The 26,330-nt window shown below is 44.7% G+C and overlaps 1 protein-coding gene across 1 annotated transcript in view; it reads left to right on the plus strand.

Annotated features, from left to right (window-relative positions):
- Positions 1-3,998: 3,998 nt before the first annotated feature.
- The window catches only part of Tacc2 (transforming acidic coiled-coil containing protein 2), a 194,192-nt gene continuing 171,860 nt past the window's right edge, over positions 3,999-26,330 (plus strand). The window contains exon 1 of the mRNA XM_042054163.1: positions 3,999-4,187. Coding sequence (XP_041910097.1) covers positions 3,999-4,187 — 189 coding nt within the window. The remainder of the gene's footprint in view (positions 4,188-26,330) is intronic.

Below are 26,330 nucleotides of genomic sequence, written 5' to 3' on the forward strand. Positions count from 1 at the left end.
TGCACATACCCACATTCAGACATACATTAGTTAAAAGAACAAATCCTTTAAAAATAAAAAAAAAAAACTACTTTCTATTTAAACATTTGTAGAGTCTAATAACAGTATTTACAAAGTCCTACAATGTCATGTGGAGGGCAGATGTGTTCAGTTTCTCAGCTGGGCCTTAACAGATGTTTTGTTACTACTGATACCTTTGGCTCTGCTGTAATTGACTCGCAGGCCATCCCTCCTCCACTTTAGATGGCTGTCATGTGGTTTGGCCTGGAGCAGTCTCTGTCCTCGCTCTATCCTGCCTCACCCCTTCCTCAGCCCACAGTTCCCAATTATATTGATACTGCATTCGATTCCCAAATGTGACCGCGCAGCTCAGCTTTTGGATTCAAATTGATGTCTGAATTCCTCGTGGGTTGCTTCAGCTTGTTTTCATAAGCCGTGCGGTTTCTGCTAATCTCATCGGCAGAGAGGGGCATGTGGAAGGGGTGAATAAGAGAACCACATCCTGGAGCGTGTCGTCACATATCTGTGCAGCAGGAGCAGAGACCCTCCTGCGGCCAATCCAGATGCGAGCTCATGTTTTCATTCAGAGCCCAGGGGCTCTGCAGAGCTAATATCATATTGTTATTTCAGAACAGGATCCTCTGAGCCTCATCCCAGAAGTCTAAGTCTGCCATAGATTGACACCAGTGGCCATTAGGCAAAGGTCATGCTTGTCGATTACCATCTAAGCTGAGGGACCCATTGCTCAGACCTCCCTTGTGAGGCATCCTTTGTGATCAGATTCACAGGTCCCAGTGCCAACCAGGGCTGGGCATGGGCTGCTGTGAAAGGGATTTAACGGGACCTGTGGTGAAATCTGATTGGTTAACTTATGCGACTTCACAAACTACCCCCAAACACTTGATGATCTAAAACAAGAGAGACCTCTTTAGTTTTTATTCTACACTTTCAGGTAGGCCAGCTACTTTTCTGGGTGGTTCTCTTGGTTTCTGTTGGGATATGTCTGTGGTCAGCTGTGGGCTGGCTCGCTTTCAGTCACCGCTAACCAGCCGTAGAGACAGAGAAACATGCTAGCTCAGTGTAATCCCAGAACGAGGTAAATTGAAGTTGGGCCTGTAGCTAGTTAGGATGGTGGTGCAGAAATTCAATGGAATGGCTCTCGTTAGTTTGCAGACTGCATCACTGACTGCCACCCAGCCCATGCCCAGTGATGTAATCATGGTTCAGAGATCCCTGGGAGAGTACTTCCAGAATCCTGATGGGATGCAGATAATGGAACAATGGGAGTAAGTTCCTAGGGATCCAGAAAGATCTTCTCCAGCTGGAATGTCTATTTCATCAGGAGGTAGTGAATGTCCCACTGCTAGCAATACCCAGACAGCACTAGAGAGTCTATAACTAACCCAGGTTCTACTTTAAAGAGTGACGGCTTGACAGACAATGACGCCAAAAGCACCTGGGCCTCCAGCCCCCCAAAAAACAAAATGGTGCTGATGGGCTGGGCCATCAAGACATACCTCAAACATCCTGTGATGTCAGTCTCTGTCTCCCCACTAAAATACAACACGGGAGTTCAGGGCAGAGCGCTCCTGCCTCCAGAAGCTCTGCCTCCCAAGCTAGCCTCTGTCCTCAGTTCCATCACAGCCTCTCTTCCCATCTCACCAAGTGCCCTGTGTCCCTTTTCACCAGACTTGGACTGCTCTCTGCCCCAGTTACATGGACCCACTCAGTCCTTGTCCACTTCCGGCCCTATCAGCTGGGACTTGCCTCAGCTCTGGCCCCTGTTCGCAGTTCCCTTTTTCAGCAAGCCTCTCACTTGATCTAACCAACGGCAGGCCTAGGCTTCCTTTTTATAACCTCCTCAGCAGCCCAGACAGAGACAAGCTATGGAGAAGAGGGGACATGTTTGTAAACAGAGAAGTCTGGGAAACAACCTGGTGTCCACTACAGTTGGGAAACATCCTTCTGTGGGCATGGGAAAATCTTGTTATATTACTACTGAGTTTTTTCAAAGGCAGTTTCGAAATCCCAATTTTGCTTTTGTGGGTTTTCTACTTATAAATGTGTTTATACTGAGAGTGTAGCTTTTTGGTAGACACGTTGCCTACATTCATAAAACCCTGGGATATATATATTATATATTTCCTCAGATGTCATCTGGGGTTTCCCTGTCCCTTAGACTCAAGCTCAAATCTGCATAAGCAGCAGATCTTTGAAGTCTATCCGAGATCATGCATTCCCAAGGGCTCTCCCTCTCTGGTTTCCTGTGCCTTCGGGCTTTTGCTTCTCTTTGCTCTATTTACTAGCGTGAGTAAAGTTTAGCTGCTGCTTCCAGTTCATCCCCAATCACTCCTACCAAGACCTAATAAAGCAAGACAAAGTGAGTATGTGTGTAGGGGGTGGGGGAGCAACATCAGGAAGCCTCTCCCCAGTGATGCAGACCCCCATAACGGGCCTGTGTAGTGGAACTATCCTGAGCGCTCCTGATGTGGGCAGACTGGCAGAAACGTCACAGTCGTGCGGAGCTAGCCTTGGAGCAGCTAGTCCAGGCTGGCTACATGTCCCAGCAGGAGTGAATGTGTCAGTGTTGTCTCTGATCAGAGTCCAGGGAGCAGGGGGGGTCCTACATTGTTCACGCTCTAAAGTTCTGTGGGAATGAACTGTGGATGTCCAAATTTCTCAGAGGCCTGAGAAATGGAGGAAGGGAAAAGTACAAGACCCGCAAGGGAGGGTGTGAAGGAAGAGCAGTCATTTCACTCCAACCTCAGGGAACAAGCAGGTCCTTGGTACTCATGAAAGTCTCCTGCCAGAGTGACAACCAGGCAATGTCTCTTCGTAAATCTCTCTCCCGGGCGACAGCTGTTTGTTTGTATTGAAGTGGGAACATGATAACAGAGCTATAAGTAGCCCTGTGCTTAGCTGTGCAAGGTAGGGTGTCAGAGCAACTGAACTGGATCCCAGGAGGGAGAAGCTGAGGTTCCTGGCTGGCTGGATGGCTGGAGGAGCGAGCTGGTGTGGGCGACTGGACTGACCAAGCTGCTGGAGACTACCCTGTTCTTCTCATGGTGAGTAGTATGGCCTGGGCCCCATTTCCTGCTGGTGCAGCTGGCGCCCTGATGACCAGAGGCCATAGTGGGCAGGGCATGAACCTCTCATCTGTACTGGCTTCTCGGTTCTTGCCCCAGAGAAGTACCTCACAGGCACGAGGGTTGAGCCGGATGAGACTGCCTGGAACAAGCCTTTGTGAGGCTGGCCCTTGGTCCAGCTCCTTCATGCTAAGAGATGCTGGGAGAGATCATTGACACCTTCCAAGCCTCGGTTCTTCACAGATGAAAGGAAGTAGTAGAGAAGATGTTCTTCTCTACTTCATATTTTCCCAACATTTCCATCTGTGTCTGGGGAAACTCCAGAATTTATCAAATGTTTGAAATGCACCAAGGAAAAGAAATATATATATATATATATATATATATATATATACACGTATATGTATGTATGTATATATATATACGTATATATATGTATGTAGATATATACGTGTATATATATATATATATATATATATATATATATATATATATGATACTAATTCACTGACATAGCCACAAAGCCCAGCAGGTTACATGCAGTGCTGTCCCAGGGCAGGTGGGGCTGGAAAACCTCCATGTGAAATGACCCCCCCCCCATAGGTTCATGTATTTGAGCACTTGGTCTCTGATAGTGGCATTGTTTTGGGGAGGTATGGAACCTTCAGGAGGTTGGACCTTACTAAAGGAAGTAGGTTACCTGTGAATGGGCCTTCCACCTCCAGGTCCAGTCTCTGCTTTCTGATCTAGGTGTGAGCAAGCTCCTGCTGCCATAGAGTTTAGGGTGGAGTTACCCTGTGAATGGCAGCCATGCATTGCCTCCTGTGAAACTTCAAGCCACAACAAAGAAATCCATCTTACACATAAGTTGTTCCTGCTCTGTATTTTATCACAGTAAGGAATACAACCAGCATGCATGATCTATGCATTCATGTGCTTTCTTTCACACTGGCAAAGGCAGCCCTGGTGCCTGATGATGGTGGTCAGGGCAGGAGTCAGAGGTGGTATCTAAAAACCACAGTTAATGGTGACTGTTGGCTGCGTCCAAGGGGAATGGTGGCACCAACCGTGGTTACAGCAGCTACCACTAAGTTGACAAAAGTAAATGTTCAATCAGGTCTGTTCTTGGTGTGAATTTAGTAATGGATGGTGGCTCAGGTCAATGAGTGTGGCCCATTTTGGTCCCCAAGATTCCCTTGTCTGAATGTGCCAGCTGTCTGCATCGTTGGAGTAAGACAGAAGCCAGGTGCCTTACCCAGGATCCAGGTGCAGTTATCAGGGGCTGATGCCTGTTACCTGGTGACCCACTCACGGGCCTCCTGAGATAGAGGAGCCACATTTTATGTCCAAGGGGGAACAACTGCAGCTCTGGTCAAGTTGAATACCCCGATCTGCTTGACAACCAGCTTTCTCATTCCATGCCAATAATAGGCACTTGGCTTTATGGAAACAACCCCGTGTGTGCCAGCCTATGAGGCCCGGTAATGTGAGTGTTTTGTTTGTTTGTTTTGTTTTTCCCTGAGATACAGCATGTCAGTAAATTCTGTCTTGGGATGAATCCATAGGTGCACATGCCCGCTGTGGGCAACTGTCTCATGTGTGGTTGAGACACACTGAGGAAATAACCTCCCATGCTCACGCCATAAGAAGAAAGGGACATAGGGGAGGATCAAAAAGTCCTGGCTGCCCCAGAGAACCTAGACAACAATGAGGACCCTAAGATCTAATCTACATGGGAAGTAGAAAAAGACATGATCTTCTGAGTCAATCGGGAGTGTGAGGATCATGGGAAAGGGTAGCAGGGGAGGGGGAGGAAGGGAGGGAAATGGAGAAAAATATATAGCTCAATAAAAACAATTTGAAAAAGAAAAAAAAATCCCACCTGGAATTCTAGTCCCACCTTCCAGTAGGGTACCTGCCCTTTGGCCACATCTGACCTTAGTGAGTTTCTGGCTTCTCACTTGCTGAAGAGCAATAATAGTTCTGGCCAATAGGTTGGCTACAAAGATTATACATGAACCAAGCATGGTACTAGGACTATGGTGAGCCCTCAGCAAATATTATTTACTCAAAAAGAGCCACCTCCCTTCAATAACAGTCATAATGATAAAATGTTGGCAGAGCTTCTCTGTGTTTCAGCATTTGCTCCCAAATAACCAAAGAGAAATGTCTTATTAATTATAAATGCTTGGTCAATAGCTCAGGCTTGTTAATAGTTAACTCTTACAACTTAAATATATAGAAATATATAATTCATTTATATTAATCTATATTCTACCATGTGACATTATCTCTCTTTCATTTTTTTCTTTTTTCTTTTTTGGTTTTTTGAGACAGGGTTTCTCTGTGACTTTTGGAGCCTGTCCTGGAACTAGCTATTGTAGACCAGGCTGGCCTCGAACTCACGGAGATCCTCCTGCCTCTGCCTCCTGAGTGCTGGGATTAAAGGCGTGCACCATCACCATCCAGCTCTCTCTTTCATCTTGTACCTCCTGTTTCCTCCAGTGTCTGGTTGGCAACTTCTCTGACTCTGCCCTTCTTCTTCTTCCCAGTGGCCTTAGTCTAGTTTTCTGGCCTAACCTTATCCTGTCCAGTTATTGGCCAGTCTGCTTCTTTATTAAACCAATCACAGTGACATATATTCACACAGTGTAAAGGAATATTCCACAATGAAAAACCTCTGGTCCTGGGGTGCCTGGGGTTTTTAGCTCCAGGGTAACTAAACCAAGAGGAAGCCTACTTTGTGTCTGACTAGAACAGTTGGTTCTTAGACCTGAGTCTTCACAGGGGCAGTACATTCTTGTTGATTAGTTTTAGCTGCTTGACACAACCTATAATCACCTGGAAATGAGGAACTACCTACATCAGGTTGGCTGCTGGCATGTCTGTGTGGGATGGTCTTGATGTTTAATTGAGGTGGGGAGACCCCCCAGAATGTGGGTGGTGCCGCTCCCTAGACAGTGAGTCCTGAACCCTGAACAAAGCTCTGCCAGCAGGAACTGAGAGGGGAGCAGCAAGGATCCATGCGTTCTCTCTCTCTCTCTCTCTCTCTCTCTCTCTCTCTCTCTCTCTCTCTCTCTCTCTCTCTCTCTCTCTCTCTCTCTCTCTCTCTCTCTCTGTGTGTGTGTGTGTGTGTGTGTGTGTGTCTGTCTGTCTCCCCCCCCCCACTCCTCTTCACCGGATGTGACACTTTGACTTCTTTCCTGCTTTGCCTTCCCTTCACTAATGGAGTGGAGCCTGGGATTGTAAACCAAATAGATTCTTCTCCTTAGCTACTTTTAGTCAGTGCTGTTTATCATAGCAACAAAAATGAAACTAGAACATTGTGTCAAAGGCCTAGGTGCTGCCTGAGTACAGGATGCTGGTCCAGATTTGGGACTGGTGCTCATTTCTCAAGAGGAATTGCCAGCAGCATGGTTCTGGGCAAGGTGCCTAGGGGTATTTTTTCATTTTTTTTGCATGTCTGTCTTGTCCTCTCCAGCCTCTTCTCTGTCCCTTTAATCTTCCAGCACCAGGACCAAGCTGGCCCAGACAATTACCCAACTCCACTCTCCCCTGCAAACCCTCCTCTTTTCTTTCTCTTAGCTTCTCTGTTCCAGGCCAGGCCCTCTGTGTCCTCACCAGTTAAATGCCTGGCACTTTATATCCTAGCAGCCCCCATAAGCTGTTAGCAGTGTATCCAGAGACCTCTATAGACTACTGAAGCCAGTGCAATCAGATATTCCATCTGCCCCACTCTGAGCCCTGCAGGTCTTCTCTAAGACTTTTTTTTTTTTTTTAAATAATTCTTTGGCTTTGTTTTTCCAAGTGTCTTCAAATTTCTTCTTTAACGGATTCCAAATTCTGTTTGTATATTGAGCTCATAAGGTCCAGTGCTGGGGATATGGCCATATTTGGAGACACAGTACTGAAGAGGGGCTTATGGTAAAATGAGGCCGTACTGGTAGCCTTTAATGCACAACTTGACTGACGTTCTCATAAGCAGCAACTGAGAGACCATCACGAAAAGGCATTGGAAGAGGACAGACGTCTCCAGGGCAGAGAGAGGCATCCCAAGCAAGGCACCGGTACCAAGAGAGGGTGGCTCACTGCTGTGTTTACCTCCATCCATGGCATTCCCTACGTTCACCTCAGTCACTCAGCCATGGTTCCCTGCCCAGAGCTGACCCTTCATGGCTCTGGGCCCTGAACCCACTCACACTCTTGGAGAAATCTTAAACACTCACTGAACACTCACACCTTTTGAGTATGAGCTGTCGAGCTGGGGGTCAGTGACAAGGAGTCATGTCACCAAAATACATGGAACTGAAAACTGGGTGCTGCGCATGACCCCCCCCCCTTCAGAGCCCTGCGTACCTCAGAGCTGGCCAGTTTCATGCTTCCCCTTCCCTCAGGAGCAGTCTCCTTCTCCTTCCACTTCCCGTTGTCTAGCTTTCCCTGTGCTTTATGTCTGTTCAAAATCCCCGTCTTCATCCACCACTGCTCATCCAAGACCTTTGCTTCATAGGGTTTTTCTCTAGCCTAGAAAAATCCCTGTGATTTAAGAGTTCTTTTTCCTGGGCTGGAGAGGTGGCTCAGAGGTTAAGAGCACTGACTGCTCTTTCAGAGGTCCTAAGTTCAATTCCCAGCAACCACATGGTGGCTCACAACCATCTGTAATGAGATCTGATGCCCTCTCCTGGTCTATAGGATATATGTAGGCAGAATACTGAATACTGTATACATAATAAATAAATAAATAAATAAATCTTTTTTTTAAAAAGAGTTCTTTTTCCCATTTTGCTGAGCCATGCCATTTGATAAACACAACAGAAACAATCTTCAAACCTTTCCCCCTCGATGCCAGAATTCCTCCCCCGCCCCAACTATACATCACACAGAACCCCAAATGTGAAACTCAGCTTTACAAGAACCCTAGGCAGGTATGACCATATGCACCTTTGATGCCAGTGTTTGGAAGGTGGAGGCAGAAGAATCAGGAGTTCAAGGCCAGCCTGGGCTACATAACCACCCGGGACTACAGATCTCAAAAACTCAAGGAAACAGTTATGATGAAATTCAGGTAACATAAATTAACATATTTAATTTTTAAACAAGCAACGCAGTGACCGTCTGTATGCTTATTGTTCCTGGGTGTCACTGGTAGAGTTGCTACCTCTAATTCTAGAATACTTTTTTTTAAAAAAAAAATTTATGTTTTGCCTGTATGTATGTCTGTGTGATAGTGTTGGATCCTGGAGTCACAGACAGTTGTGAGCTGCCATATGGGGTGCTGGGAATTGAACCTGGGTCCTTTGGAAGAGCACTCGGTGCTCTTAATCACTGAACCATCTCTCCAGCCTCTCTAGAATACTTTTATCACACCAAAATAAATCCCTGCGCCCAACCATTCAGCTGTTCTATTCTTCCCTTAGCTCCTGGGAACCACAACTTTTCTTCCTGTCCCTGTGGATTTGTCAGTTCTGTCAATATAAATGCAGTCACCCAATGCGTGGCCTATTGTGCCTGTCTCCTTTCACTTCTCAACACTTTGGACACTTAACAGAGTGGTAATGTGAATCAATGCTTTCTTTTCATGGCTGAATAATATTCCATTGTGCAGTTAGAAAGCTGGTGATCTAGGTGTATGCCCACACATACACAATTCTGCTCTATTCAAATGCAAAGTGGACTCGAGCTCTTTTGCCCCCAGTTCTCCCAGAGAAGGGCCTTAAACACCTTCAGGGAGCGTGTAGTATTCGCCTGGTACTCAGGGATCCTTGAACAAAATGCTGATTTGTTTCCCTGAATGGGTTCTCTCTGGTCGCAGGGTCAGAGCTTTCTTCAGGTATTTTCTTTCATTGGAAGTAAAAAGCGAAGGAGTCATGGGAGTAGAAGCCAGTGGGCGGGAGAATATTTGTCTGGATGCCTGGGGCTCTATTAGGTCTGCAGGTCTCCTTAACCTCAAAGGGCAGGCAGCCTGCCTATCAGCAAATCCAGTCACACAGTGCTTTTTTTTAATGACTTCACTAGTTGAAACCCAAGCCACGCCTGGCTAAGTTCATTCTGCACACACCAGCGGTGCCAGACTGCCACGTCATCTGCTTTCCACGAGTTTTCTCTGTCTTCCCATAGTATCTGCGGTGGAATTTCCCCAGGTGCACACAAGAAGCTCTGTGAACACGTGACTTCTTTCTGGAAAGAGATCTGTTCCCTGATCTCGTGCACAAAAGCAAGCAAGGCTAGGCGTGACCAATCAGAGGGCAGGGGCAGCTTTGGTTAGAATAAGCCGGCTCTGAAAGGAGCCTCTGCTAACGTCACCAAGGGGAAAATGCTGGCGGAGAGGCCCTGGGAGGGCCTAGCTGGGAGGTGCAGAGTCCCAGGCAGGAAGGCTTGGATAAGCTCAGCCACAGCCCAGGTATGAAGCCAGCTGGTCTGTCTGGGACAGCACCTGGGTGGGGAACGGTCGTTCGTCCAATTGGAGCAGGGTTCAGCTTAGACCTCACTGGTTTTTTGAAAGGATAAGGAGAAAGTCCAGTTGTTGAAAAGCAAACTTTCGGTGGGCTGAAACCTCCAAAGTTCAGACTATCCCCGAAGGTAAGTGGAAACAGAGGTAGGGCACCTGCCTTTCTGGCCTGGGGCAGCTGAAGGATGCCTGTCCCGTAGTCCCCAGAGGAGGGCTCTGATGTGACTCTGCCATCTTCTCTTTGCCATCTCAAAGTCATGCTGTGTCAGAAGTTTTGCCGTTTGCTTTTGCCTGTTCAAAAAGCCAGCTCAGCACTTGGAAGGTGGAGGCAGGAGGATTGGGCCATCCTTAGCAACACTGAGTTTGAGGGCACTTTGGGGGAAAAAAGCTTTTATGGTTCTTAATAAAGTTATTAAATTCATTTAGTGAATGAGTATCAAGAATTAATATTATACCTGGGCATGGTGTTGTATGCCTTTAATTCCAGAGACAAGCAAATCTCTGCAAGTTTATGGCCAGCCTGGTCTACATAGTGAGTTCCAGGACAGCTTGTGATGTGTAGAGAGACCCTGTCTCAAAAAGGCTAAAAAAGGAAAAAAATTAAAATTACAATGGACCATGTGAAATTTAATGTCATATATTTTAGCCTGGTATATACGAGGAATTTAATAACTGATTAAGGAATAATGATTCTAACAACATTATTTGCTTATGAGGAATCTTTTAAAATGAACAAAAGAAAAATAAATGGTACAGGTCAATTTTAAATAAATGACTTTTTTCATTCTACAACTTAGTATGTGGGGTGAATATTCAAAACAAATTGTCTAAAGTTATTGATAAGCTGTATTCTCTTAATTTAAAAGTTAGGAACAAGAGACTTGTGCGCGAGGGTGACATTAATGTCATTTCCTCAGTTTTGAGGTATTTTATTTCATCCGTACTGGGATTGGACCAAGGTCTTGTGTATTCTAGACAAGGGCTTGCTTGCTGAGCCACATTCCCAGGCTCCAGATTCATTTAATTGGGCCTGCTCATAATACTTACATTTTATTGATCCATGATTGTTCAGTATACATAGCATGGACAGGTTACTCCATCAATGTTGGTTGAATAACTAATCAAAAACCAATTGTGCGGCGAACCCCCCTGGCCAGCAGGGAAGAACGACCACCGAGTCAAGGATTCTTCTCCTATCACGCTTTATTGGAGCCTCTTGGTTATTGGGAGAGCAGGAAGCGAGGGGCCCCGAGCACTAAACGGCAGCTGCTTATATAGGGAGAGTGGACACGGGTCATGCCTGAGGGAGGTTCTGTCTAGAGCCTTGCCTAATATGGAGTTGTTTACTCGGCCCTGCAGGGGCTCAGCGCCATCTTGTGATGGTGGCCGGCAAATCGGCTCCCTGCAGTTCCCCCTTTTAGTTTTTATAGCAAAGTAGGCAACAAGGGGTCTTATTCCCGTTCTGGCTCCCACCTCATGATGTGGGGGCCGATCAAGGGAGGCCCAGGCTCATGGTACTCCTTCTCCTGTGCAATGGGACAAACCCCTAGGAGGTGCAAAGGCAGTACCTCAAGCGTTGTCTCAGCACACCTTCCCTGGTGCAATGGGAACAAGCCCTACAGGGGTGCAAAGGCTATGCAGGACAGACAAATGCCTACTGGTTCTTAAGAACCGATAACCATATTTGGGGAGAGTCACCACACTCCAAAGCAGCTAAGGCCTGTAGGACAGCAACCTTATCTCTATTCGTTTGGGCTCGAAGACGGCAAATCAGCCACAAGCAGACCATGCATCCTCCCAGACAGCATGCCAGAAATATCCCAACCACCACCCATTCCTTAAAAAAGGAGAAAGCGGAAGTATAGCCAATCAGTTTAAGGGTGATGGGCTGGACACGAGTATTATTTAGGATAGTGATCTGGAACAATTGATTCTGGAGAAACAGCTCCGCTTCCCGCGACCAGTCCCCCAATTCTTCATGACTCATTCCTGGAATTGTTAAAGATAAGAGAAGTAATGCATACATGTTTCTGATAGGAGACACATTCGATCTGGACCAGACGGGTCAATTTATCCACCCGAGTCTGCACATAATCTATGCTCTGATTGGCAGCTATTATGCCAGAAAGGATACGATTGTTGATTTTATTCTGGGTTTCTAATGCATCAGCTGTCCTTGAAACCACATCGTTAATTGTGGTCGCCATTTGTACCTGATTAACCATGGCTATGAACTCTTATATTTTTGGTTGTGAGCCTAGCCTTTAACGGCTGAGCCATCTCTCCAGCCCCGTGACTCTGATATGCTACCAGAAACATTAAGGAGCCAAGTCTTAGTTAACTGTAGCATCGCCAGGGCTGAGATGTCCATCGTGGCTCCTACTTCATTAGAGAGCAACCATTGATACCAGGACCATCCTGATCCAATAGTAGAATTTTGATTAGACTGATTATAAAGGTATTGGTGACGCCCTAAAACGAGTGGCATTTTTAGGAGTGGATGCACCTCCCAACGGTACCATGGACTCCACTCTCATGGCCAAGGTGGTAGCATTGCTAGATGTAGCATTACTGGGCCCTCCTCACCCTGAGGTGGCACCCTGAGTCACCTGGGCTAATGCTGCGCCCAGGGACCCTATCCTAACTTTACTCTGCATCAGGGGATCCATCCAATTGGTCAAGTTCTTGCGTAAAAGCCTTATGCAGGATCCCTTCCCCTCAAGGGAGAAGCACATAGTCCCATTTAGGGCTATCTTTGTAGCATTAAACAACTCCTGTTTAGCGTCTGAGTTAGGCAGACAGGGTGCCTCCAGATCGCAGGAGGTGGAAAACAGTATGGGCAATATGGAGGAATTAGCATGAACAGGCATTGGCATGGGCCAGGCCTTCGTTACCGCCCATAACGTTATTGGACTCGCGTTCAGCAGGGCTGTCTTCATTGCCAGGATCAGCATCCATGTTGTTGCAGCCCTCATCTTCAGCTGTTGGTCTCAGGCTCCTTGTCAGCCGTGTCGGTACCCAATGAGGGACTTCTTGACTCTGTGGGAAAACACAAACAGCTCCCCCGGATCCCGCAATGACTGGATCCGGTCCATACCATTTATTATCCAACACATCTTTCCACATAACAGATACTCCCTTATCTTCGGGGGTCATGTTAGCATGTCTATCAGCCGCTGTTCGGCCTTGACCATCAAAAATTAAAAAATTAAATGTAAAAAATGCCAAGGCAATTCTATCCCTGGGGGATGCTGTTTCTGCTATTCCCCCTTTTTGTTTTGTTAGAATATCTTTGAGGCTTCTGTTAGCCCTTTTAATAATCCCCTGGCCTTGGGGATTATATTTTTTATATTATATATATTATATTTATATTTTATATATTTTATTATATTATATTATTTTATTTTATATTTTATTTTATTATATTATATTATATTTTATATTTTATTTTATTATATTTTATTATATTTTATTTTTCTCTGTCCAAGGGCTCTCTTTGGCCCATTTTCCTGGACTTAACTTTTGGATCCTTTTTCTTTTTCCTTTTCTTTTTCTTTTTCCTTTTCTTTTTTTTTTTTTTTCTTTTAGGCCTATCCAAGTCTCCCCCTTTTGAATCCGATTCTGATAAGTTGTCCTGGTGTGTCATTAATGCCTCTCTACCTTTTCTAACAAGATCTGCATTATCACCCTCCCATAAGCAGTTGCCTATTCTTTCCTCATATTTAGCTCTTTCCAAGTCCTGTTCTAATTTTTCCCATGAAGGCAAGGTGAAATCCCCAGAGACCGCGAACCACGGTGCGTTCTGGTCAATGTCCTTTACGACCGTTATCAATCTTCCTTAATGTGCACTTATGCACGGGCGCCCTACCGGGGAGCCGCTTAATTTATGGCAGTCTTACTTCCCCCTCAGAGAAAAGCCGTTTTATCTACAACGGACTTACTTTCGATTTTGACTAGGCGCTGTCGCAATAACAAAGGCACTCTCTTGACCAGGCTTCTGGCAGCTCAATCAAAAACAACACAGGAACACACAGATCACAATTACCACAAAAGCTAGGCAGAACACTTCAGGGCTCAACTCCAGCAATCATTATACCTGGGAGACTTGCTTTACCGACGCGTCCCGCCCCGCGTGTTGAGTTCTGGATCCTCTGGCCCCTCGCCCGGTGACCGAAAGATGTCCCGGCGTCCCGGGGTTCCGGCACCAGTTGCGGCGAACCCCCCTGGCCAGCAGGGAAGAACGACCACCGAGTCAAGGATTCTTCTCCTATCACGCTTTATTGGAGCCTCTTGGTTATTGGGAGAGCAGGAAGCGAGGGGCCCCGAGCACTAAACGGCAGCTGCTTATATAGGGAGAGTGGACACGGGTCATGCCTGAGGGAGGTTCTGTCTAGAGCCTTGCCTAATATGGAGTTGTTTACTCGGCCCTGCAGGGGCTCAGCGCCATCTTGTGATGGTGGCCGGCAAATCGGCTCCCTGCACAATTGGTTAATTTTAAGTTTTGTTTTTAAAATTAATTCATTTTAATTTGTGTGTGTGTGCGCACATGCACACAACCATGCTGAAAGTCAGACTCCTGCTATAGTTCACTTGCGGAGGTCAGAGGACAACCTTCAGGAATCCTCACCACCTACTGGTCAAGGCCAACAAGGTCTTTCTGGTTTCTGGGCTGTGTCCTCCAGGCTAGCTGGCCTGCAAACTTCCTGCCATTCTTCTGCCTCTGCTTCCCATCTTGAGGTAGGAATGCTGGGATTACAAATGCAGGCAACCTCATCTGGCTTCCTACTTGGCTTCTGGGGTTTGAACTCTGGTCCTCCACACACTGCTTGAGATTGGTGTTTTCCGAGGCACCGGCTTTAAAATGCATCTGATTTTTTTTTCCCTCAAAGTTTCTGTGGTTTAATTTCTCCATGAAGAAAATAAAGGGAAGGTCCCAGCTTGGTCCCTGAATTCTAGTCTGTGATACCAGGCAAAGAGCAGGGCCTCTCTGTGCAGGACACATTTTAGCTAGGAGGACTGTCAGTACTGTCCTTGAATGCCCCACAGCATGGTTCTATTTGTCTCGGAGCTTCATAAGAGTATTTATTCCTAGCCTGGCTCCCAAGATCCCTATGTTTCTCACCAAGGAGCCCGCTCTACTTTCATAAAAACATACACAGAAGTGAAGCTGAGTTCATGAGTCAAGTGTTCAGAGGGACGAACAATGACAACCCAACCATGTTGTTGGAGAGAAGTAGATTTCCCGCCTCCTAATGTTTGGCAGCGGACTGCACTGTCATCCACAGCGAGAAAGCAGCCGCACTGACTTTCCAAACTGCCTACAATTGGAAACAGAAAATCCTCCTGGGAACAGGGTTCCCCAGGCTTCTTGGTATTAGGGGGAGCCTTTTGTCACTCGTTTGTGTATGTGCATATGTGTGCACGCTGGCGTTAACTCAGACTCAGGAACAAACTTGCCTGTCAGAAGCTGCTGCCAACCCTGGGTGGGGAGTGAAAGCGGCAGCCCGTGCTGGGAAAGAAGTCTGGGTGGCATGTTGCAAAAGAGAACCCAAAGTGATTTTCCATGATGTGGCTGAAGAGATAAACATTTACCATCGTCTGGCTCTGAGTCTGGGGAGATGCACAGAAAAGAGAGACCTCAGCTCTCCTTCCTCTTCCCAGATGTTTATGCCCTTTCGTTTTTTCCAGTCGCTCTGACACCCTTCTGAGGGACGCTGGGCACCCCGAGTCACCATGGGCAACGAGAACAGCACCTCGGACCACCAGGTGGGTTCAGGAGGCTTCTCTGCCTCCTGCTGCGCAGCTCTCTTGATTACACTGACCCCCCAACATCTGTGTCCAGCGAGAGGCAAGGGAAGACACAGCCCCCTGGATCCGTGTGATGTATCTGTACCTGTGGGGCTATTTCGTCACTACATCCTCAGCCGTCCTTTAGCACGACAGGGGCCCCATTTCACAAGTCATGGCCACTACTGTTTATCCTGTGCTTTTAAAATTGATGTAATGAGAGCTGAGCACATTCTCTCCAGATTGCATCTACTCAGCAGCTTCCATGGACACGGCAGAGATTAAAATGGTTTGCACATGTTTGAATGCAGAGCTGATTTAACGCAAGAAAAAAAAGTTGTTTTCAAGTCAGAAGAGGTTTTCACAGTCAAAGAAGGGACTTTAAACTATTTTATTAAGGAGTACGTATCCAAATTGTTGCCATTATGCATTTAAAGTCTGAGAGTATTAGCTTAATGCCCTGGTGAGCAAAGTCAGTGCGAACATTTTGGATTAATGGTTATGGGCCTCTTTGATTGAAGTCATCGGATTTAAAAAGCAGCCTGGGGCTGGGAAATATTTTTGTTCTTGGAAGTGTGTGCTACCCAAGTATGTGAACCTGAGTTCAACCCTACAGAACCTACATATAAAGCCAGGTTTAATCCCAGCACTGGTGAGGTAGAGACAGGAGGATTCTCTGGAGCTCATTAGCCAGCCACTTTGGTAGAATGAAAAAGTTTCAGTTTCCGTGAGAGACCCTGTCTCAAAAACCAAAGGGGATGGTACCTGAGGAATGATGTTCAGAATTGAGTACCCTGCACACACCTGAGCGCACGCGCGTGCGCACACACATATATACACACACACACACACACAACACACACACACACTTAAAAATAAACACAAGGCAGTCTATTGCCAATTGTTTTCTCACTTCCTTCTTCCAAACAATCTTTTCTCAGGCAGGGAAATAACGTGAAAAGAAAAAAGATGGCAAACTAGGGATTTTAGGGGACAGGCAAGAAGCAATGACTGTGGGTGTGAGACTGTAGGGAGTGGCAAGAACTGTGGCAAACAGGTGGGTCTGGCCTAATGGAGTCAGCCACTACCCACTCCAGCTGACTATGGTCGTGGGCAAAAGTGGAACCAGAGCAGCAGGATTTTATTTGTTCCAAAGAAGTCAGAAGACTATGGTTATCGACAAAGTCTTTAGTGTTTTTTTAATGCACTTTATTTATTTAGTGTGTGTGTATATGTCTGTGTGGAGGCACGCACATGTCACAGCACATGTGGGGAGGTCAAAGGACACCTTATGGGAGTCAGTTCTCTCCTTCTACCATGTGGGTCCTGGAGACCAAACTCAGGCCTTTCTTCAAACTTAGCAAGTGTCCTTGCTGACTGAGCCATCTTGTTGGCTCTTACATTTCCCTTTTGCTTTTTAATTTAAGATAATGGTAAATCTATGTATAGTTTAAAAAAAAATACAAAGAGAGGGCTTCAGGGGTGGCATCTTATAAAATTATTCTATAGTTTTTACAGTTTAGACACTAAGATGCCCAGGTCAAAGAGCCCTTCCATAGCTAGATGATTCTTCTTGTTGCCCCTTATAGCCACACCTACTTCTCTCCCATCTCCCACCCGTAACTCTAGCTACTGACAATAGTACAGTTTTATTATTTCAGGAATATTATAGAAAGAAGGTCTATGATAGTCTGAACGAAATTGGCCCCCATAATCTCACAGGGAGTGGCACTATTAGGAGGTATGACTTGGTTGGAGTAGATATGCCTTGTTGGAGGAAGTGTATCACTATGGGGGCGGCAGGCTTTGAGGTTTCCTATGCTCAAGATACCACCCAATGTAGAAGACCACTTCCTGTTGCCTTCAAGTCAACATGTAACAGCACCTTATCCAGTACCATGTCTGCCTGCACACTGCCATGCTCCCACCATGATGATAATGGAACTAAACCTTTGAAGCTGTAAGCTGCCACCTCAATTAAATGTTTTCCTGTATAAGAGTTGCCATGGTCATGGTGTCTCTTCACAGCGATAGAAACCCTAGCTAAGTCAGGGTCAGACAGCATGTTATCTTTTAGAACTGACTTTTTTCAGTGGGCAGAATGCTTTTGACATACACCCACACTGTTGTGCAGCAGAGTCTGTTCCCTGTCACTATGGACTTGTAGTCCATGGAGGTACAATACAGTTTTTTGGTCATTCCCCCATCAAAGCATTTCTGCTTTGTTTCTAGTTTTTGGCTATTCCAAATGACGTTGTCATGTGCATTTTATGTACAGGCACAAATGCACAAACACACACTCAAGTGTGTGTGTGTGTGTCTGTGTGTGTGTGTGTCTGTGTGTATATTTGTATATACTCATTTTCATTTCTCTGAGATAAGTACCCAAGTGTTCAATTTCTGGTTCCTATAATGATTGCATGCTTAGTTTCATTGTCAAACTGTTTCCCAGTAACTATGGTCCCCAGTCACCATGTTTCCTGGTCACTATGCCTTCCTCTCTTCTTCCCACAGTACACTATAAAAGATCAGTTTCCCTGCATCTGAAAAGCATCAGTAGAACTTTCTTAGAATGCCTTGCTCTGAGCTGCAGGGGTGGGAATCAGTCACTGAAGACACAATACATGCTACATAGGCTACTATCCATTAGTCACTTAGTAGCAGTCTCAGGTTCCAGACCAACCGTACTGTAATGTTTGTCTTCAAGCTACCTGTCCACAGCAGCCCAAATCTACATCACAGTGCCTACCATGCGTCTATCTCCCTCCCATCATCCCATAGGCAATCTTACACTGCCATATGGAGGGTGCACACAGCACAATAAGATGTTTGAGGCCGGGAGAGAGGCGAAGAACACTTGCTGCTCTTGCAGAGGATAAGAATTTAGTTCCCAGCACCCTCGTCAGGTGGTTTACAAATACCTTGTAATTCCATCTCCAGGGTATCCCAGTGCCCTCTTCTGGCTTCTTTGGACATCTGTACCCACATTCACAAATAGAGACATACAGACACACCCAGGCACATACACACACATACCCACACAAGTATATTTTTAAAAAGATGTTTGAAGGAGAAAAAGAAACCAGTCATAACATTTACTATAGTATACTGTCTTGGTTTTTTTTTTTTTTTTTTTTTTTGGTTTTTCGAGACAGGGTTTCTCTGTAACTTTGGAGCCTGTTCTGGAACTAGCTCTTGTAGCCCAGGCTGACCTCAAACTCACAGAGATTCACCTGCCTCTGCCTCCCAAATTCTGGGATTAAAGGCATGCGCCACCGCCGCCCGGCTACTGTCTTGTTTTTTATTAGTTGTTGTTATTCTCTTAGTCAACCACTTTGTAAGCAAACTTCATCCGAGGTCTATATGTACAGCAAAGAGCAGAATCAGTGCAGGTTCAGAGCCGCCCACCAATTCTTCCCACCTTGCGGCCTCCAGGGTCTAGGAGGGAATGTGGATAAGAGACAACTAATCTCTTTGGTAAAATATCTTTTGCTCATTTTCTGTCATTATCATTAGTGTTGTATTTTGGGAGTTCTTTACATAGTCTAGAAGTCAGACTGTAATTTGTAGATGATTTGTAGATTGCCCTATAACTTATTTTTCCATCCTCTGAATAATGTCTTGTGTAAAACAGAATATTTTAATTATAGTGAGGTATAGTATATTCATTTTTCTTATAGATAGTTCTGCTGTTAAGTCTGCCTAGCTATACATCCTGGAGATTTTCTTTTTTTCTAAAATCTTTAAAGTTCAACATTTTATATTTAAGTCTGTGATGCATGAATTAACTTTTGTATGGTACAGGGTCTAAGTTTGAGGCTCATCCATTTTTCCTTTTTTCCTCTCTGTCTGTCTCTGTCTATCTCTCTGTCTCTCTCTCTGTCTCTGTCTCTCCCTGTCTCTGTCTCTGTCTCTCCCTGTCTCTGTCTCTCTCTCTCCCTGTCTCTGTCTCTCTCTGTTTCTGTCTCTCTCTCTCTCTGTCTCTCTCTCTCTCTCTGTCTCTCTCTCTCTCTCTCTCTCACACACACACACACACACACACACAGTCAATAGGGTCTCATGTACCCAGGCTGGCCTTGAGCTCCCTATGTTGCTGAGGTTGGCCTTGAACTCTTGATCTTCCTGTCTTCACTTCCCAAGTGCTACAATTACAGGTCCGTGCCACTTGCCACCACACTGACTTTTGGTTTCTTTTCTTAGATTAGTTTTAGCTTCATAGTCATCCTCCTTATCAGCTTCCTCCACCAGATTGGTGCATTTGATAGAACTGACACAGACTAAGATTGACACATTTTATCACTCACTGTTCATACATTATGTAAAGATTCTTCTTGATGGCATGCATTTGGTAGACTTTGACATACGTAATCACATGCAGTTTACGCAATAGTACCCTATTCCTAAAATCCTCTATGTCTGACTTCTCCCCATCCTTCAGGTCCTGACAACCACAGCTCTTCAAAAAAACCTACTTTTCCTATGTTATCGTCATCAGTGTGTGTATGTTTGAGTCCGTGTACCATAGGACACCTCTGTGGAGTCAGTTCACACCTTCCACTATTATATGGATTCTGGGGATAGAATCCAAGCTGCCAGGCATGCATGGCAGGTATCTTTATCTCAGAAGCCATCTTGCTGATCCAACCACAGACCTTTTTATTGTTTCAATGGAGTATCTTCTCCACAAAGTCATATGATTAGAATTACATAGTGTGCAGTCCTTTCTGATCAGCTTCTTTGATTTAGCAAAATCTATCTAAAATTTCTATTTATTTTCATGGATTGATAATTTATCTTTTTTTTTCCTGAATAACGTCCTATTTTCTAGATAAAGTTTGCTTAACTACCCAGCACCATCCTGGATGCTCCCAAGTGTTGTACAAACTTGCGTGGATATCCATGGTTATGTCTTCTATGAACATAAGCTGTAGCTCCTTGGAGTAGATAAGAAGTGTGGTTGCTCTATCATGTGTAGGAGGAGGACCCGCTTGTTTGTCCTGGCTGCCCAGAACCAAAATAATCACACAGAAACCATATTCATTAAAACACTGCTTGGCCCATTAGCTCTAGCTTCTTATTGGCTAACTCTTATATTAATTTAACCCATTTCTATTAATCTGTATATTGCCACATAGCAGCAGCTTACTGGGTAAAATTCCCAGTGTTTGTCTCCAGCAGATCCATGGTGTCTCCCTGACTTGGCCCTTCTTTCTCCCAGAATTCAGTTCTGTCTTCCTTGCCTACCTAAGTTTTGCCCTATCAACAGGCCAAGGCAGTTTCTTTATTCATTAATGGTAATCACAGCACACAGAGGGGACTCCCACATCAATCATGTGGTAAGGGAAAGTTTAGCTTTGTAAGAACCCATCCAGCTACCTGCTCCAACTGTTCCTCCATCTCACGCTCCTTCTGTTGACAAATGGATGTCCTCTTGGTTCCCATCCTCCCCGGTGCTGGATATTGGCAGTGATCTGGATCGTAGTCATCCTCACAGGGACATAGTGGTGTCCCACTGTTCTTTTAGCTTGCTCTTCCCAGATGATATATTGTAAGAAGCATTCTGTCCTGTGCTGTTTACCTCTGCTTGTCTCCTTTGCTGAGTCTTCAAAGACTTGGGATCATTTTTTAATAAGCTTGTTGACTTTGTTTTAATAATTTTTTTTGAGACAACGTATATGTAGCTTTGGCTGATCTGGGCCTTCCTATGTAGATTCTGCTGGTCTCAAACTTGCAAAGTGTTGGGATTAAAGGCACACCCCCACCATGGTCGGCATCTTATTACTGAATGTTAAGGGTTCATTTTAAATATATTTTGAATAGCAGTTCTCTTTTAGATGTTTCTTTTGCAAATACTGTCTCCTAATTTCTGGTTTATGTTCTCATACTCTTGAAGATGAAGGTTTGTTTGTTTGTTATTTTGACATTTATTGTTTTGGCCATGAATGCCCATGTCCCAGCTTTATTGTTGAAAAGAGAGTGTTTTCATTCCCATTGAATAGATCTTGCACCTTTTTCACAAATTGGTTAGGTATATTTGTGTAGGTTTAGCCTAGGTCCTCTGTTCTACAACACTGATTCAGAATCATCTTTATAATTAGATTTTTAAAAAAGAATTTGTAAACTTTATTTTTAAAACTCTTGCAAATAAAAACATCACACCAACATTAACCAGATCTGAAGTCTAGAACCTCAATGAACTTCTATACACTTAGAATAGGCACACAGAATGGAAGCTGTGATGGCTCTCTTGGTTGTGGCAGTTGTGTGTTGTCCTAAGGTCAAATAGAGTGAGTCTTCACCATGATCTGTGGGTTTTCCATATAAATGCTAGAATAAACCTATGTCTACAAACGAGTTACTGGGATTTTGATAAGAATCACATTAAGGAATAGATAAAGTAGAGAAGAATTGATTTCCTTGATCATTTGAGATGTTTTCTGGCTCCATTTATAGGGCCATTTCTTTCTTTCTTTCTTTCTTTCTTTCTTTCTTTCTTTCTTTCTTTCTTTCTTTCTTTCAAAAAATCATTTGATAATCCTTAGCAAACAAATCCTACCTATTTGTTGTCAGGAAGTTTTTACCTAAGTGCTGCATTTTTCTTTAGAGTGACTATAGATAGATAATCATCCAGGTGGCACTCAGGAGGCAGAGGCAGGCAGATCTCTGTGAGTTCAAGGACAGCCTGGTCTACAAGAGCTAGTTCCAGGATAGACTCCAAAGCTACAGAGAAACCCTGTTTTTTTTAAAAAAAAAAAAAAAAAAAAAAAAAAAAAAAAAAAAAAAAAACAAGGTAAGAATCACTTCAGGGCCCACATGTTTATATTTAGGGAATTGGGTTTTGTGTGCTGTTATATTCTGTGGTTAACTCAGTTATTAGTTCCAATGATTTTTTTGGTGTTGCTGTTTTCATTGTTTCTTTGAGATTTACTATGAAATTATGTAATTTGTAAATAGGGACAGTTTTACTCCCTCCACAACCTCTGAGCAGTTTTAATTTCTTCTTCTTTATCCTTTCTCTTCTTTTTCTTATTTTATAGTGACAGGGATGCCCATTGCTTTGTTAACTAAGGGTAGAAAGAATGAATATTTTGCCCTTTTTCCTAATCTTAAGGGAAGATTGTAGAGTTTTCTAATGTTAAGGAAGCTAATAGCTATAAGATTTATTTTGTTGGTTTGTATGGTTTTGGTTTTGCAAGACAGGGTTTCTCTGTGAAACCTTGGCTGTCCTGGAACTTGCTCTATAGACCAGGTTTGCCTCAAACTCATAGTGATTTGCCTGCCTCTGCTTCCCAAGTGCAGGGATTAAAGACATGTGTCACCACTGCCTGGTTAGGTTTGTTTTTCAAACAAACGTGGTTTATCAAGTTGAGACATCTAGTTTATTTAGAATGTTTTAAAATCATTCAGTTGGATTTTGTTGGAGATTTCTCTGCATCGATTGATGTAATTATATTATTTCCTTCTTGCATAACTAGAATAAATCTCATGTGGCCATTGCATATAAATATTTTGATACTATGTTACAGTGGTTTTGTTTTTGTTTTTTGTTGTTGTTAATATATTGTTTGGACTTTTGTGTCCAAGTTCATAAGGAAGATACTCTGGGGGTCTGGTTTATTATTAACCCCACAAAGTGTGTCGGGAACTGGTTACACCTGTGAGTCTCAAAATCGTAGAAAGAAGGCTTATATTTAAAAACATGCTCACAGCTGGGCATGGTGGCACATAACTTTAATAGGAAGCAAAGGCATGTGGATCTCCTTAGAGTTCAAGGCCAGCCTGGTCTATGAAGCAGAAGACTCTGTCTCAAAAGCAAAACATACAAACAAACAAAAACACCCTCAAAACCATAAAAACATGTTAACACTTTATTTCAATTATTTTAAAATACCCTGTGAGTCAATAAAGGTGCCTGTTGGCTGGTCAGCCTTCTTGAACTTGTCCCTTATGGGAACATTCCATCATGAGCTTGAGTGGAGGCAGGCATGGCCATCAGATGAGAGCCCTTGAGGGGCACTAGACATACTTTGGCCCCTATTCCTCCTCATACACCAGCCAGCTTCCCTTCCCTTCTGAGGTTTACAGATCTGTATAGACTTCAACTTATAGGCCCTGTTGCTAGCTACCAACAGGATGGAACTGTAGTTCTTATCTGGGGGCCATGCTGTCTTCCATGGGAAAGGGTCATGTGGCGATATCTAGCAATAGTCTTGGTTGTCACCACAGTGACAAAGGGTGTTCTTAGTCTGTAGTTGGAAGAAGTCATAATTCTGCAAAACATTCTGCAGTCTCCAAAAGAATTATCTAACACAAGCCTTCAGCCCTGAAGAACACCCCTAGACTGGAGGAATATCTGCTTTAGCTACTTTAACACAACCCTAGGGATGATGAGCAAACCTGCTGTGACAAAGCATGGCCAACCCAACCTGTAGAAGAAAGGATGTATTTGAGACTTTCGGTTTCATTGGACAGGCCATGGCCATCATGGTGGGGATCATGGCATCAGGTAGGCAGGCACAACACTGGAGCAGTAGCTGAGAGCTCACATCTTGAGACACAACCACAAGGCAGACACACACACACACACACAGAGGAGAGAGAGAGAGAGAGAGAGAGAGAGAGAGAGAGAGAGAGAGAGAGAGAGAGAGAGAGAGAGAGAGAGAGAGAGAGAGAGAGAGGAAGAGAGAATGGTACATTTGAAGCCTTAAAAGCCCACCCCCAATGACACACCTCCTCCAAGTCACACCTCCTAATCCTTACCAAATAGTACCACAAACCATAGACCATATATTCAAACATCTACCTATGGAAGTCTTTCTCATTCAAACTACCACACCTGCCTTACTCAAGATGAACTTCAACCTGAATATTGACAATTTAGGATGGCTTACATTTTCTCCCCATTATTCTTTTTTTTTAAACATTTATTTATTTATTATGTATACAATATTCTGTCTGTGTGTATGCCTGCAGGCCAGAAGAGGGCACCAGACCCTGTTATAGATGGTTGTGAGCCACCATGTGGTTGCTGGGAATTGAACTCAGGACCTTTGGAAGAGCAGGCAATGCTCTTAACCTCTGAGCCATCTCTCCAGCCCCCTCTCCCCATTATTCTTACAAATCACGCTGTCCAGAATGAGATACTTATTATTTACCAAGCACAGATTCCATAGAGATGGAACTTCTGGGTCCTAGGGCAAGGACTTTTGCAAGGCTCTTACTATATATGTTGCAAAATGCTTTCCAAAAAGATGCTATCTTGCTCTTCCGTCATCTCACTGTATTCTCACCAGCAACGTCTATTTTAATGCTCCAAGTCTTTGCTAGTTTAAAACAAAGATGTTCTAGAAGTGAAATACCTTCCTCCCACTCTTTCCCTCAGTTCCCACCTCCTATCAGCTCCATTCCTATCCTCTATCCTCTAGCTCTGCCTTCTGAGGGTGGGTACACAGGGAATCCTTCATGGCTCTGGGAGTTTCCACATCTCTAGTCAAACCAGGCACAAGCTGGTGGGCCTTTGTAGAGTTGTCTTAGGATTCCAGGAGCAGGATGAGGTTTGCCTTCCACAGAGAAGCAGAGAGATAAAGTATGGGAGTGTTCAGCTGCAGGTTAGGGTTCCTCGTGGAGATGAAGCCCTGGGCTCGTCTTTCTACACCTTCTAGAGACCTCTACTGGTACGACCACACCCTACTGAGTTCCTCAACCCCAGCTCAACCTCTCTCATCATTCTGTTTCTCATCCTGCATTTCTCCATCTGGGCAGCATGAACTCTCCTGACATCTAAAAACCACAATCTGAAGGTCACCCTGACTCCACCCACTGTCTCTTTACACGCCTAATACAACATCCTATGATTGGTCATTGAGTTAGTGGGTGGTTTGGCCGTTTAGCCTTGTGAATTTCTGTTCAGGCCTTTAGAGGATTCTAAGAGACAGGTACCCCATGTCTACAAATGATCACAAGCAGAGAAGTGGGGGCTGGCTTACAGAACTGAGAAGGCCATGGCTCTATTTACAGTGTTGACTGAGTCCAGGGCTTCAGTAGATAATGCAAGAGCTTTCCCCTTTGGATCTTGCTCTATTTCCTCCTTTCTAAATGTTCAGGAGATACCTCTAGTCTAGTGGGGTGAAAAGAGGTGATGACAAGTAGATAAGTGGCCATGTTTTCCCCAGCTAGTGGTCCAGCCTGACCTGACCCCTGTAAAGAATCAGACCCATTCTGAGTGTGTTGTATTCCCACTCCGGGGTCAGACACTGTGTCTACATGTGAAGTGGTCCACCCCAAGTCTTATATCCACCCTGCAGGGCACAATGACAGCCTGTCAGCATTGCTTGGAGCCATTTCTTAAAGGAGAAGGGAAGACAGAGCCTTCCTATCTCCCTGTCCAACCACTTTCTCCCTTGATAAGTCCGTGTCCCCTTTATTTCACACCTGCAGCACTGGTAATGCTTCTCACTGGGTTCTCTGCCTCCCACACTCTCCTGCCCTGCCCAAGTGTCCATTTCTTAGAGTCTTCATCTGTGAAGATACCCTTGGCAGAGGGTCCCTCTGTAGTCTGCCTAAAAGTGGGTCCTTAGAAGAAAGGACGTGAGTTTTGGTGATCCTCCTCTCCCTACATTAAGGATCAGCTTTTTCACCAGCACAAAGGATGAGGAGAACGTCTGCTGAATCCTGCCCCTGGCTGTCTCCCACATCTTCATGCTATAGATTCCCCTCCCTCTGGTGTCTGACTTCCCTTGGGTATCTGTGCTGGCTAGTTTTACGTCAATTTGAGACAAGCTAGAGTCATTTTGAAAGAGGAAACCTCAATTGAAAAAATGCCCCCACCAGACTGGCCTGTGAGCAAGCCTGTGGGGCATTTTTTAATATCATTATTGATGAGGGAGGGCCCAGGCCACAGAAGGTGATGTCATCCTGGGCTACAGCAACCACAAGCTGAGCAGGTGTTAAAACTAAAAGTCCTGGAAGATGCTTCTTTCTCACCCTGTGTACTAACAGGAAGACCCTTTGCT

This window comes from Arvicola amphibius, chromosome 1 (genome assembly GCF_903992535.2).
Source record: "Arvicola amphibius chromosome 1, mArvAmp1.2, whole genome shotgun sequence".
Lineage (NCBI taxonomy): Eukaryota > Metazoa > Chordata > Mammalia > Rodentia > Cricetidae > Arvicola > Arvicola amphibius.